This window comes from Camellia sinensis, chromosome 4 (genome assembly GCF_055761805.1).
Source record: "Camellia sinensis isolate YWXY chromosome 4, ASM5576180v1, whole genome shotgun sequence".
NCBI classification, from domain to species: domain Eukaryota; kingdom Viridiplantae; phylum Streptophyta; class Magnoliopsida; order Ericales; family Theaceae; genus Camellia; species Camellia sinensis.
The window spans coordinates 225,379,771-225,394,780 of record NC_138964.1 but is presented as its reverse complement, the minus strand read 5'-3'; the positions used below and the strand labels follow the sequence as shown (position 1 = coordinate 225,394,780).

The window sequence follows — 15,010 nt, the reverse complement described above, 5'->3', positions numbered from 1 at the left end:
CAGAAGCTGAGTTTAGAGCTATGGCAAAAGGTGTGTGTGAACTTTTATGGATCAAATTATTGTTGAGTGATCTAAGTATTGCTCAGACGGACTCCATGCGGTTATACTGTGATAATAAGGCCGCCATCAACATCGCTCACAATCCAGTTCAACATGACAGGACAAAACATGTTGAGATTGATCGCCACTTCATTAAGGAGAAACTCACTAGTGGTACCATTTGTACTCTTTTTGTCCAGTCTGGTGAACAACTTGCTGACATTCTCACCAAGGGAATTGGGAATAAACCATTTCATGACATATTAGGCAAGCTGGGCATGAGAGATATCTTCGCACCAGCTTGAGGGGGAGTGTTGGCATATTATATTCGCCGAAAGTCACTTAGCATATTATATTAGCCGAAACCCACTATGGTCTGTAATCATTTTTATGCCTTGTAAACCCTAATCTTCATTTATAAATAAGGGGTGATATCTCATCATACCCTAAGCTGGTTACTCAAGCTTCAATGTATTCTTTGTTCAATGAATTCAATCTAATATACAGTTTTATTCAGAAAACTTATACCATATCCTAGTTGCTGTGACTTTCATTTCTTACTTCCGTTGTCCTATGTTTGCTTCATTTAAAATTTGGTTTTAGATATCTGGTTATGAGCTTTGTTAGTGGTGACATTGAATTGAATTTGTTTTTGTTCAAATTAAATGTCCGTGCATTTGTGCTTTGGTTTGCATTCTTTCTTTTACCATTGTTAAATTTTTTGCCCACCAAGTGTTTGATTCTATGCTCAAGTGAGAAATTTATCAAAAACAATTGGAACATGGTCACCAAGTGTTTGAATCTGCTTTCAGAATTGCAAAGAATTTTATACTTGCCTACAAACATATGGCACATTTCTATACATAAACATACATGTGAATATATGTACGTGAAGCTCCTATAGAAAGAAAGGGACAGTTTAAAGTTTCTTCTAAAAAGATTAATGACAAGGTTCTCTTCCTTTTTTTCTCCAAATGATAACCATTCTTCTGTCACTGTCCATATCAAATGTGACAACATATCTAATACAAATCTCTGTAAAGCATTGCATACACCCACGCACACAGAACTCAGACTCAAATGGTTCTGTTGGTCTCCGCATTTGCAAACACTTGTTTTTATCTTTCCCAAACAAAAGAAAATTCTATATAAAATTACACCAAATAGCATAACAAAGGCAAGCCAACTACAAACAGGTCTTGTATTGTGGTTGATGGACTTTTCAAAAGTATCCCAAGAAGTAAAAACAAAACGCAAAGTCTAATCCATTATCATCAGGTTCATCTACTGTGTTAAGAATGTCAAATTGAGGCATTTAGTAAAAACACCTCACATGACTGAGAGGGGCTATCTTTTGAAGCAAATTTAATGGAAATAAAAAATAAGAGCTTTAAGGCACAATATGGACAAAACAAACTAGTTGAAGAAGCTAAGAAAACAACAACTTATCCAAAAATACATTAGAGGAGCTGATTCAACTGAAAAGAACCAAACCAAATAGAGAAGAACGTTGGCTATATAAATCTACTTTTAGAATTACCAAACCAAATAGTGAATAATTTAACTACTTTTAAACCTACTTAACCCCTCAGCGGTTCTCAATAAATGGACTACATAACTATTAGCTTCTGCAAAAATGTGATCACAAAAAAGAGATTTTCAACGTCAGCAAGAATTTCATTGCATTGCTCTTCTTTACAAACAGAGAAGAGAATGCATTTGATTGTACCTTCCATATCACTTTTATCTGAACAAGGTACCTACTAATATATAATATTTGTTTCATGAGTTTACAAAATAATTTTGTCGACTTAGTTTACATAGCACTTTCACAAATGCTGGAATTCCAGTTTTAGGATCCCAAATTCTTCTATTTCTTCTCTGATATTTAAATGATTTACTAAATGCCATTGCGTTATAGCTATGACTCCTATGTTCTGCTGTTATGTCATTGGGCAGTTTTTTGAATCACTTTGTTTAGTTTCAGTGTTCTTGGATGGATAAGTTATTGTATTTTTCAAATTTTAATCTGAATTAAAATTTGAAGTTACAACCTGCAGCATGTGAAATTTCCTATTCAAGTTTCTGTCCTCTTTTTCCTTCCTTTTTTTTAATTACTGTTTCCTGTTTTCTTGCTGATCATTAATTTGAAAATTGAAGACTGGATCACATTGATTTGGACACCTCACATCTTGAAGCTTTGGGGATATTCATTTCCCAGACCACTAACATCTTATTTGGTTGTGACGGAGTTGCAAAAGCTTGTAAATAATTTATTTAAAGCAATCTAAAGTTCGAGTTCACAAACTTCATAGGTAATTCATATTGCGTTATTTATTTTGTTTGGTACTATTTGATTGTTTTATCAAGTGATTTTAATGCATGAATTTATTTATTTTGTTCTTTCAAAATGAAGAAAAAATGTGAAGAGAATGTTGTGAAGGACATGGAGATGAATAATTTCAAGCTGTGTATGGGGAACACAAGCATATTGGAAGAGTGTTATGTTTCTATTCATTGATGTTTTACTTTATTGATCAAATAGTCATGAAGTGAGACTGTTTTATGAACTGAGGCTTCTTTACAATTTAGCATAATTTCTCACCTCACACATGGTTATGTTTTGCCAGATTATTTTCTTCCATACGTTTTTTTTGTTTTTTTTGGTTGATGGTTATGGGGAATTTTGGCTTATCTAACTCTAAACTAATTTTGGCGGATTTCAATGTGGTCCTACAGTGAAGGGGATCAAACAGAATTTGAACTTTCAATTTCAATAGAATTTGTAAAAAAATACCAGCCAACACAGCGAGCAGTAGTCAAACAACCAAAAACAATCATCAGATATGCCATGCAAAAAAAGTCTCTAAGAACTACTCCAAGAAAGTAATCCTCTCCACAAATCAACCTACCAGGGTAGTTAAAAAATTGTAGCAGTAACCAACAATCCACTTATACATAGTAATATAATAAGGTGATCACAACAAGAACGTCGGATTTTATGTTGCTCAATTTGTATTTTCTACAGATGTTTCCAGTTAATGAACTTGTGGAACTAATTGAAGCTTTTGACAAGCCTCGACCTATATGTCTCAGAACCAATACCTTAAAGGTGAAATGTCACGTGCATATTTGTTGTGTTTGAACTTGTGACTTGTTTTATGCTTCTTTGTTGAACATGGTGCACATTGAATTCAGTTTACTTCTCTGTCTAAAAATGTAGTCATGACGATGGGATTTGGCTGGTTTTCTGTTGAACAGAGGAGTCAAAAGTAAGATTTACTTTACTGATTAAAAAAAAAAAAAGAGTATGATTTACTTTAGTCTGCCTTGTCCTCTTTGTCATTTTTGTTATATAGCCAGTTAACCTCCTTTTGAATTTGCAGGTTGTATTTGTTGTGTATGACTCACAAGTTGCAATTGGTGCCACTCCTGAATAGATGGTTGGTTATTATGAGCAAGGATCCCCTCCTTGCATTTCTTACTTGCAAGCCCATTGGGCCCACTTTTAGGCTCAATTTTGATAATCTGAATCATTCATATTTTAAGATTTGTTCAATATATCATACCTGTAAAAAATCAAGTTTATCGGATTTCAGAAAGCATATGTTCGGAAAACTGTTTATTAAATTCTTTAAAAAATAATTTTTAGTTTGAGTTTTCCGAACATATGCTTTCTGATATCCGATTAACATGATTTTTTATAGGCATGATATACTGAACAAATCTTAAAATATGAACGGTTCGGATTATCAAAATTGGGCCTAAAAGTGGGCCCAATGGGCTTGCAAGTAGAAAATGTAAGGAGGGGATCCTAATTCGGTTTTTACACGGTATATTTACTAGCTAACACAATTCTCTTGTTCTTCCCTGTTCACCCAATCAAACCCCGCCCACCCCCCTGCAAAAATAAATAAATAAATAAACAAATATATATATTTTTTTGGGTTTTATGTGATGTGCTCAGTGCTCAGTAAGTTTTTTTACAGATGCAAAGTGCAAGCTCCTTTTTGCCAGTGATGGCTCTTGCACCTCCAGAGAAGGAAAGAATTGTCAATATGACGTAGCTGAACCATTTCACACAAACATATTTGCTTACTGTTAAATCTGAAAAATATGAACTTTGATTTTGATCTAAAAGCACACGTGTGCAACTAAAGTGGTGAAGATATTATTTCCCATTTCACACGAACATATTTGCTTACTGTTAAATCTGAAAAATATGAATTTTGATTTTGATCTAAAAGCACACGTGCAACTAAAGTGGTGAAGATATTATTTCCCAGAACGAAGTTCTTGGGTTTAAATCTCATTCACCTCACTATATAATTTTATGTTTTAAATAAGCTATAGTATAGTATAGATAGATAGATAGAATATAAGTTGATAATTAAAAAGTAAAACCCAAAACCAGATCTGACTGCCATACTGATCAAGTTCCCTGTCATTGTTCTTGTGTAGCTAAGGAAAGAGAAGGGCATGTTGAGAGACTCATAGTCTCAAACTAGCCAGAGCAATTTCTTTTCCCTTTTTTTTTTTTTTTTTTTGTTCGTTGTTTTTGTTGTAGAAAATGACTTTGTAAGCAATTAACCTAAAGTATGTCTCCATTCTAAGATATCAGAAAATTAGTTGTTAAGCTTTTCTTCCTTGACAACGACGCTTTTACTTCTTTGTTTCATTAATTGAACTTGGTATTGTTATCATTCTTTTTTAAAGTCACTGCTATGATTGTTGGATTGGCATAAAAAACGCATACATAGAAGTTAGCTAAAGTTATTATTAAGAAATGAATTTGAATTGACAATTTACAAACCGAAGTTGGCAGAGCACTTGGTTCAAATGAGATAGACAATTCTCATCTGACTGGTGAATAAATTGTTACGTTGGAATTAGGTCGCCTACGTCTTGATAACAGGAGGTCAAAGTCAAGGACTCTGGCTCTGAAAGATGCAAGAAAGAGAAGCAAGAAGAATTAGGTTTGCTTATATATTTATATACTCTCATTCTCAAATATATACTCACATATTTACAATATATACACACAGGTCATCCAGGGGGAGGAGGTGGGAGACGATGATTCAGATTAAACTCATGGACAATATTTGAGTTTTGGCCTTCTTCAACACAATAGCCCAAAACTATGCTTTTGGGTTTCTTTTGTACTTACCTCTTCATTTGGGCTTTTGTAGTTTGAACATTTTTTTTTATAGTTGTTCAACTATAATTTTCTCCATATATTTCTGATTCAGAAAACATAATGCAGTGGAACGAATGGTATAGTGAGGAATCAATAGCAAATTACTTCAATTGTGCTTGTTTGTAAGTTACACAAACTATTTAGACATTTTAGAGCTTTGGAGCAATTCTAATCCCATCTACAGATTTCTCTCTCTAAAACTCACAACGTATTCCACCGCTATAGCAAAGACCAACCACCCATCTCCTCTTCCATATGCTCTTCAGCCACCACCTATTCTCCTCTCTTTATCCAAGGCTAGTATTGGAGACTGCACTCAAAAAACAAGGGCGATTCAAGCAATCCGAGAGTGGTATTCATGGCATCAAAGGTAACTTTTTGTAGCTCTCTCATTCTAATAATTTGTTTTCATATATCTAGAAATGTAAAATCCAAATTTTTATGTGTAGAATTATTTTTGGATAAAGTAGTAATTAAATTAATTTATATGGGTCATTTTAGTAACATCAAGGAATTAGTTATGAGGTGATTTTTTTAAAATTTTTTATTACTTAGATGGTTAAGTTTGTAATTTTGGGAGATTGGGTATAGGCCCACTTGGGTTTTAGGTCTTGGAAACATAGAAGCACAAACAAATAGAGGTATTGACAATTTAGTGGCTGCTGCGGCGGCAGATCTAGCAATAGAAAAAAAAAAAAAAAAAAAAAAAAAAAAAAAAAAAAAAAGAAGAAGAAAGAAGATTCATAGATTCGTGACTTTGATCTAATCATCTCTTGGAGGTAAGATTTGTTTTTATGGTACTCCTAACTATTTCTTTAGACATAGTATCTTATATGTGGATTGGGTGTATGTATTTTGGGGTTTTGGAATTTACTTGTAGACTATAGGATTAGATTATTACATTATAAAGAAAAGAATGATAGATGCATCATGGTGATCAATAATAATTGTTTATGTGGTATAATATTTTCTTAGGTTTGTGAGATTGAGGTGGATCTTGGTAATTTGAGATTAGCTTGGGAAATATTATTTTAGCTGTTTGAGGTAAGTAATCCTCTATCACTGTTGGTTCATTTTTTTTTTATTCCTATCGAATCGTTTAAAATCATAAATATTTATTTATAGTCTTCATGTTCTCTTAAAATAAAATATGGGTCAAGTATAAAACAACATTGAATATTATTATGAAAATTATTTGAATATTTGGTGAAACTATTCTGAAAATTGTACTAATCGTTTATTCTGAAAATATCAAATGTTTTATTTAAAAGTTGTGTATTGTTTGAATTTTGAACATCACTCTAGTCTGACTATGATTTGGACCCTAGCCAATGGGGGTTATTTATTGGCATAGAAACTAGTTTCTTTTGGGGCTTTACCACCGGCCTATGTGTGGTTCTGGGCCTTGTCACGGGCTATGTGACCGTAGTCAATAAGACTTGGGTTTTGTGAATCAAATCATTGAACCATCTGAATATCGAACCATCGATTTGAACAATGAATTACTTTGAATTATCCTGTTGGCTTTTCATTTAAAATGTATTGTACATTGTTTATTTTTAGCTACGAAACCATCTTACAAAATAATTGTTCATTTATTGAACTGAATAAAAATTTATATTTATTGATTATCGATTTATTTATTTATTTTTTTTATGCTTGATCCAGCTGGCAGTGATGGTTGGTTATTTACTAGGCTGTCTAGCTTACCTTTATTTTATTTTTTTCAGATTCTGAAGAGTAGAGCTGCGCGGGATTTTTTTTTCCATATGGGAGTGCCGAGAGTAGGACTATGATTTAAGTACTTGGATTATTTGTTTTGTTAATGGATTTTATTAGTGGACTTGGTGGATAATTTCATATGATAAGAATAATCAATTTTTTTTTTATGGATTTTAGTATTATGATAATTAAGGATTTGATTGGAGTATTTTACATTGTTAGTTTTGTGTTGGACTCTTAGCCTTGCATGCTCACTTAAATGAGTGTGCGGCGTTGTCACGGAGCTTGGGACGTGACAAGAAACATGTATAGAATTCTTATGATCTTACTTATGCTTCAATCTTAATTTGGATATTAGTCATGCCATAAACCATTGTGGATATTTTGAGCAGGAATTACTATTCTATAAAAATCTATTTACAAATCAGGATGTGTGGCTCTCACAGCCCGTTGATTTGGATAGAAAAGCAAAATGTTGTTTTAGTCCATAAACTACAAAAAGTTACGTATTAGTTTTCTGAAAAGAGAGAAGGATATGTGTACATAGGGCAAACCGCAAAGGTAAAGTGAACCATAGGACTGGACAGGACATAGCCAGAGAATAATACAAAAGAAAACTCATTTGGTTAGATTGGTCAGATTCAATTTGTTACTGAATCTCACATGCATGTTGCTTCTTTTTTCACCTCTAAGAAAAGCAAAGAAACAAGAAGTACATAGAAATCATTGCCACTGGCAATTTGTACGAGTCTTGCATGACATTTTGTTGGGGGCAAGATAAACTGCATACTTCCCATCCCCAACCTATGAAGTTACTATTACAGAGATATATTTATCTATTTATCTATATATATAGCCATCATCTCGTCTCATTCATTCATTAGTACCTCTGCTAGGCTAGCTTTGCATTGACAACAGTATTGGTCGTGGATGTCCTTGGAGGAATGCCTTGTTGATGCCTGAAAATATTATGTGGGTCAATGAGTGTCTTGGCTCTAACCAATCTATCATAGTTCTGTAAGAAATACTTCTGACCCCAAACCCTAGCCATCTCCACCTCATCAGCAGGAGAAGGAGAGGGAGCGCCACTATTAATTAGCAACTCCTCTTCCATCACTCCAAGGTCGACGTCCATGTAGTTAATGTAAGCAGCCCTTGGACCCAATGAAACATATGGTGTCATTGAATCATAAAATCCTCTTATCCAATCTATGTAGTATTCAGCCATGTTTTTGACATTGTTATCTTCTTCTTTCCACTCAACAAGATACTGAATGGCGAAAAGGTTACCTTCTCTGTGAGGAAAAGCAATGGAGTTACTACTTATCCTTTGCATAACTCCCCCATAAGGATCCAAAATGACATAACCTTTTGGTTCCTCCTCAAGTATGTCCAACGCAGCCTTTATGCCATTAAATGAAATTGGAGTCCTCACGTAGTCTGATTTGGCCTTGAAATACCCTTTGTTGTGCAAGTAGCGGTCTTTTAAGTCAGGGATGCTTCCATTATCTAGACCAGAGAAGAAAACAATGGACTCTATCCAACTCATTTCTTTGCAATCTTCTTCCACAACACCCAATTCTGGGAAGACCCTGTTTAGAATGGAAATGGCTTCACTTCTTGGACCTAGATAAAACCCTTTAAACGTTGCTGATATTATTCCAATTGTTTTCGCTTTAGGCAAACCAGCACCAACAAAAACCGATAAATAATACTCATCTTTCAAATTAGGTGCAACAAATTGCCATTTGTGCACTAGGTTGGTCACAAGATGTTTTGTCCCAGGCCTAGACACAACGAAACTTGTTACGGTTTGAGGTACTTTCAACAATTGGATCTTCCATGCATAAATAATCCCCCATACACCCCCACCGCCTCCTCTGATGGCCCAAAACACATCTTCTCCCATGGCTTCCCTATCTAGTAACCGTCCATCTGCGTCAATCAGAAATGCATCCAGCACATTGTCAGCTGCAAGTCCATATTTTCTTGATAACAACCCAAATCCACCTCCAGCAATGTGCCCTCCAACCCCAACAGTTGGACACGAGCCTGCCGAGAAGCCATGAATGTTGCTTGATTGGGCAATTGCATGGTAGGTTTGACCTAGTGTAGCACCCCCTTCAACCCATGCAGCTTCTGATGCCAAATCCACCTTGACTTTGTTTAGATTCATCATGTCAATAATCACAAATGGTGCTCTATCAGTGACAGTCAATGAAGTACCTTCGTAGCTGTGCCCACCGGACCTTACTCTAATTTCCAGTGATCCTTTCTTACAGCAAACAGCGCTATTCACTAGTTGTTCTTTACTCATTGGTAGTACAATGGCTATTGGTTTGGGAATGGATGGTTCAGCAAATCGTAGATTTTGTATAGAGAAATTCAGGAGGTTATAGTAAACTGCAGAATCAGTACATGTTTTTGGGTATGTGGTGAAATTATTAATGTTGTGATATGTTAAACAAGAAACAAGGTCTGTGGGCTGATCACATAGAGAAGGAAAAACAGAGGATATGAAGATCATACTCATCAGTAGAGGAAATAAACTCCATACGAACTTTGCCATGGCTCTCTTTTCCATTTCTGAGTATAGAAGTGGACTGGAATTTAAATGAGAGAGTTTGGAGAATAAATCTCATGGGTTGAGAACAGATGGTGTGATCAATGTAGAAAGTACATACATGGCCGGCTTTCCCACTTTTAAATTGGGTGGCCACTGATAAGTGACAAAACACCTTGCATGAGTTAAATAGGTTAGTTGGAGGGGGAAAATCTTGAAATACATATTATATATATATGCGCTTACATGTATGGATATCTACTCATACATTTACATGGACAAAAACAAAAATACAAGCTATATAACCCACACCTCTAGCTTTTAGAACATAGAGCAGATGCAAAACAAATTAAATAATGTAGATTGTGGAACTGTGCCGGCCAACCTCGAGATACACGGCCTGCAGATACCATATAGACATCCATATATGTAACATGGGGATAGATTACAAAACCAGATACAAAATATCGAAAGTGCTTTTTTTTTTTTTTTATTTCTTTTTTTTTTTTTTTGGGTGTAGTGTGAGGTTGATAAATGATTAAAAATGTGTAATTATTTCATATTATTTTGGGATAGTAATATACTTCTGTTATATTAATTCCCTTAATTTATATTTAATGAATTAATTTTATTTTTTGTAGGAATAATTTATCAATTAGAGGAATGATGGCTGTAATTAATCAGAAGTGTTGCTATTAGCATCCCATCAATTATTTTGAATCTCTCATTTTTTATCTTTTTTTTATTACAATAATAACCTCAAATGAAATTATTAAAAAGGACAAAAAAAATTTGGGACATTCCATCTCAAAATTAAGCATATAAACTCATTCCATCTTGAGTTAGGATTTATGAGAGTATCCATATATGTTACCATCAATCCATTTTTTCCAAATCTCACTTTCAAAATCTACTCATCTTCAAAACCTTGAAAACCTTTTGATGATAATATTCTTGCGGTAACGGTAGTAACCATTTGATTATCTACACTTCTTTGGCAATGATAACAAGTGGAAGTTCTTTTGGCAATTATTTCATGAGATAAGAGGAGTACAATAATAAAACTCAGAGGATGTTCATAATTTTGATAGTGTTCTCAACTCACAAGAGATTGACCTTGTAAGGGTAAGTTTCTTTATAAAAAAAAATGACAAAAATAATAAATCTGTTAGTCATTTTTTCGGGACTGAACTCCTAAACATATGAACAAAATTTAGGAACACAAGCTGAACATTGTTTATTTGTTCGGGACAAGTTACCAAACATTTCTTATTTGTTCAGGAACAAATAATCGAACATTATTAATGAACTTTTTTCAAATTTTAAAATAACATAACCCAAGTGCAGACCGTCTCGGGAACTCCGCTCTCCGCGCCTGCGAGGGCGCGAATTTGTTTTTGTTCTGGACTACCACAGTTCGGACTCATGTCATAGTTCTGAATCTAATCTCACAAAGTGCAATGTGAAACAGATAAATCACCAAAGAGTCCAAATCCGGTAAATCGTTTTAGAAAACTGATTTTTATAGAGAAGTGCCAAACATGGATTGCTTTACCAGATACAGAATCGCCACCTAAATATTTTATTTTTGGAGAATTTAGGAAACCTTGACTCGTGCCTAAGGCCACGTGTCCGTCATCACCAAAGTTGTCTCGGTTTGGGAACTTGGGTACGAGAGAGGAAGGTCATGCAATGAGCACCCCCGTTCACCCGATCAAAAATCGACTTGTACTAAGTATGATATTTTGTTTTTGAAAACACATGTGTTCTTATTCCGGTTATTAACCTAGAATTACTATGTGATGCGCGCAGCATACAAGTATAGACTAGATCGCCTAAGTTGGAACAAAACATTGCATGTTCGTTTGTTTGAAAATGGTTTGCTACTCGCAAGTAGGCTAAAAATGCGGATTTCAATGAATTGTTCCAATTCAAGCAATCCAACCTTCACCCACAGGCATTCAGACAGTTAATCAACTAAGCAGTTAGCCTCATGGCAAGCATGCTAACATGGCAACATACACATCTCATGCAGTATGCTAAAGCGTAAACACTCACAATGTACTCTGAGCTAAAACAAAGAACTAGTTAGAAATCATGCATGATCCTAGTTCATGTTAAGATGGCTAATGCAACACATGCAAGAATGCAACTAAAATAGGCTTGGCTATCTAAGATGTCATGTGAATGCGACAATTGATACATGTATTCAAATTGGAATTAAAATACAATACAGTTAGTATGATGCGCCGAGCCTGGTGCATGCAAAACAGATGAATGATGCACGCATGCAAGCATATGGATGTTAATCGAAATATGCCCTAAAACTACCTATCGTAAGCGGTTAAGTAAAAGGGAGAAAGAAATGGGGGTTAGAAGACATGCATCACACACACGCACGCTTATTACAACAGTTAGCCCTCTCGACGGAGGGTCCGAATAAGAAGCCAACTAGCTAATCTAAGCTAATTGAACTAATTATTACATCACAAAACTAATCAACTAACAAGCTAACTAATTAAGTACAAAAATAAGCTAATTAACTAACAAGTTAACTAACTAGTTATTACAACACAAATAAGCAGCTAAACGCATTAACTACTTAAATACAGAATCAAAGCATAAACTAGCTAAGGAAAGCAGTAAAAGAGAGGTCCTCGAGATGAGGAGTGCATGCATGCCTGGTCGTCTCGTTCGAAAATCCGTCACGATGCCCTAATTTGCCTCAGTTTGCAACTATTCTCAGAACATTGCACAAAGCTCCACAAAGCTTCAACTCCACCATGGGAACCTGCAGGAACATGGCCGACCACTTTCTAGAGTTGCCAACCACCTGCCGACCACTTTTCTTTGCTACAGACCATAAAAAGTGGTCGGCCAGCTAGTTTTTCTGGTCAGCCGACCAGTTGTTGCTGCACTCTTCCAGCTTGCTGCAACAGAGAGCAAGAAAGGGCATGGCGATGTATTTGCAAGATATGTATGCACAACCACTCTCCCTATCATTTCATAAGCTCAAGGGAGTGCGGTTCTCAAGAGTGAATGAAGTGGGAACATGGAAATGCTACATGTTCTAAAATGTCATGGTAAATGATGCCAAATCATGTACACAACACAAATGAAGCATGCTATGGTACCCAAAGCTTGAAGCTAGCATAGGCACTTGCACTACAACTATGCAAAACATGAAGCATATGGTCAAGGCAACCCAAAACAATCCTAGAGCATGTCAAAATGATGCTAAAACATGTATGGAAGGAAGCCAAAACAAGCTAGCATGAAGGGCATGAAGCATGGAATATGCAAGGCCAAAAGGGAGGGTTACACTACACCTACCAAGACCAAGCATGAGATGGTTTCGCCAACAAAAATTAGAGTTATATTATGGCAAAATAACCCCAAAAACACATTGAAATGATAGCTCGCAAGCTTAGGCATAAAGGCATACGCAATGGCTTATGTTTAAGGCATAAAACACCAACTCTCCAAAGTATAGAAAGAGTGACAAATGCAAGTGTATGACCATGAAACATGCACTGAAATCTCATAAAAAATTATTCCAAATCATTCAAATAGACCAAGCAATGCATGCTAGTGGACTTGATACACAAAGCTAACAAGCTAGAATGCATTATAGCTATACAAAGTATGGCATGCATGACCAAAACAACACAAATCAGAGCTAGAGCATGCTAAAACATGGACAAAAGCTTCTTAGAGTTAAGCCAAAATCATGTTAGAATGATGGTCTAAAGCATGATATACATTAGGCTAGTTCATGGAATTGCACTACAAGTGCATGGAGCATGCAAGGGGCTATCAAACCAACCCAAAATAGATCTAAGGCATGTTAAAACAACACCAAAAACCTACTAAGATGGACCCGAAACAAGCTAGAAAGACATGCTACTTCATGAAGCATGCAAGACTAGTTTGTGAGAAATACACTACAAGTGTATAAGGCATGCATGAGGTGACAAAACCAAGTCAAAAAAGTGGTATGCCATGCTGAAATAACCCCAAATACATGCTAAGATATGGCCAACATAAGCTTAACAAACATGCTCAAACATGAGACATTCAAAGCAAGTATACAAAACACAAGGAGAGGGGATCACCCTCTCCTATTTGGGACCTTAAAACACCATTTCCATCATTGAAATTCCTCTGCGTTTCAATGGTGAGAAGGCCAAAACAAGGTGGTCCCAATAGTTTAAAAAGATGGCACAAGAACAAGGCCAACAAGGCCTAAGAGGGGGTAGACTACCCCCAATACAAAAGTGACCTTAAACAAACATGTTAAGCATACAAAATCAGAACTTTTTGCAGTAGAAAGTCAAGCCTAAATAAGCATGCAAACAGGTCCAAAAGCTTAAGCAAAAACAAGGTTTACGGGGTTAAAGGTTCACCCTTGTAGAACCACTTCGAAGCTACAACTCCAGCAACCTTTTTGAGCTCAAACCAAACCAAAAATACCAAAACCAGCTTCTAAGAGCCTCAACAACAAAAGGATGGTGTTTGAGTGTGTGTTTGGGTGTTAAAGTATGAAGAATAAGCTCTTTAAGGCACAAAAATGAGACCAAGAGAGAGATATAGAGATATATGTGTATGTATAGCTCAAGCACAAAAATCTGAACCTGAAGGAGGAGGGGGGAGGTTCTCTCTTATAGAGAACAAGCAACAAGCTTGTTGGACAAGCTTTTGGCCTAAAGACATCCCTCCATACACGTGTATGGAGGATGGCTTCTGTGCCTTCCAGCTAGCACATCTGTACTAAAAATATCTCCAAAAAAGTGATGGAAAGCTTCCGACCACTTGAAATGGTCGGCCAGCTACTTCTACTGGTCGGCCGACCAGTGGAAGTGATCGGCCAGGGCAAAAAGTGGTCGGCCATGGGGAGGAGATGGTCTGCAGCATGAAAGCAAGGGATGTGGTGGCCGACCAGAAAAGGTGGCCCAAAGACCAAGAAAACCAGTTGCCCGTCCAGAAACTAGCTGGCAGAAAGGAAAGTGGTCTCCAAGGAGAAGAACTGGTCTCCCACCCTTCTACCACCTTCCAAACAAGGAAAACAAGGTTTGTACCGAAAGCAAGGTTTGTACCAAAAAGGATGCAAGACGAAAGTTCGGGAGGTAAAGCACGCAGCCAAAAGCCTCGAAAACTAGTCTACCGGCACCAAAAGTGGTCTCCCAGACCACAGTGTCCCTCTAGGTAGAGGAAACAAGGTGTGGTTCAAAAACCACGCTAAATGGAGAACGTTAAGCGGTCCCGAGTCAAGGCGCGAGTCCGAAGGCTCCGAAAATCGAAAACTGGTCTCCAAACAAGGAAAGTGGTTTTCGACCACAAAAAGGTGGTCTACAAGACCTCTCCCTCCCTCCAGGGAAGGGAAACAAGGCTTGGTCCACAAACCGAGCCGAAACACAAAGAGTTCAGAGGCCTGGAGGCAAGGCACTCAGCCAAAAACTCCGAAACCTCGAAACGAGCACAACATGCGC

At 36.3% G+C, this 15,010-nt stretch overlaps 1 protein-coding gene across 1 annotated transcript; it reads right to left on the bottom strand.

The window, feature by feature from the left end:
- Positions 1-7,653: 7,653 nt before the first annotated feature.
- Positions 7,654-9,585, bottom strand: LOC114279076 (berberine bridge enzyme-like D-2). Its single transcript, XM_028221253.2, has one exon. The coding sequence runs from the start codon at positions 9,540-9,542 to the stop codon at positions 7,851-7,853; it is 1,692 nt and encodes a 563-aa protein (XP_028077054.2). The 5' UTR covers positions 9,543-9,585; the 3' UTR covers positions 7,654-7,850.
- Positions 9,586-15,010: the final 5,425 nt, after the last annotated feature.

Bases quoted from the DNA above. Each gene is read 5' to 3' on its own strand.
- LOC114279076 (XM_028221253.2), bottom strand. From the start codon at position 9,542: ATGGAAAAGAGAGCCATGGCAAAGTTCGTATGGAGTTTATTTCCTCTA.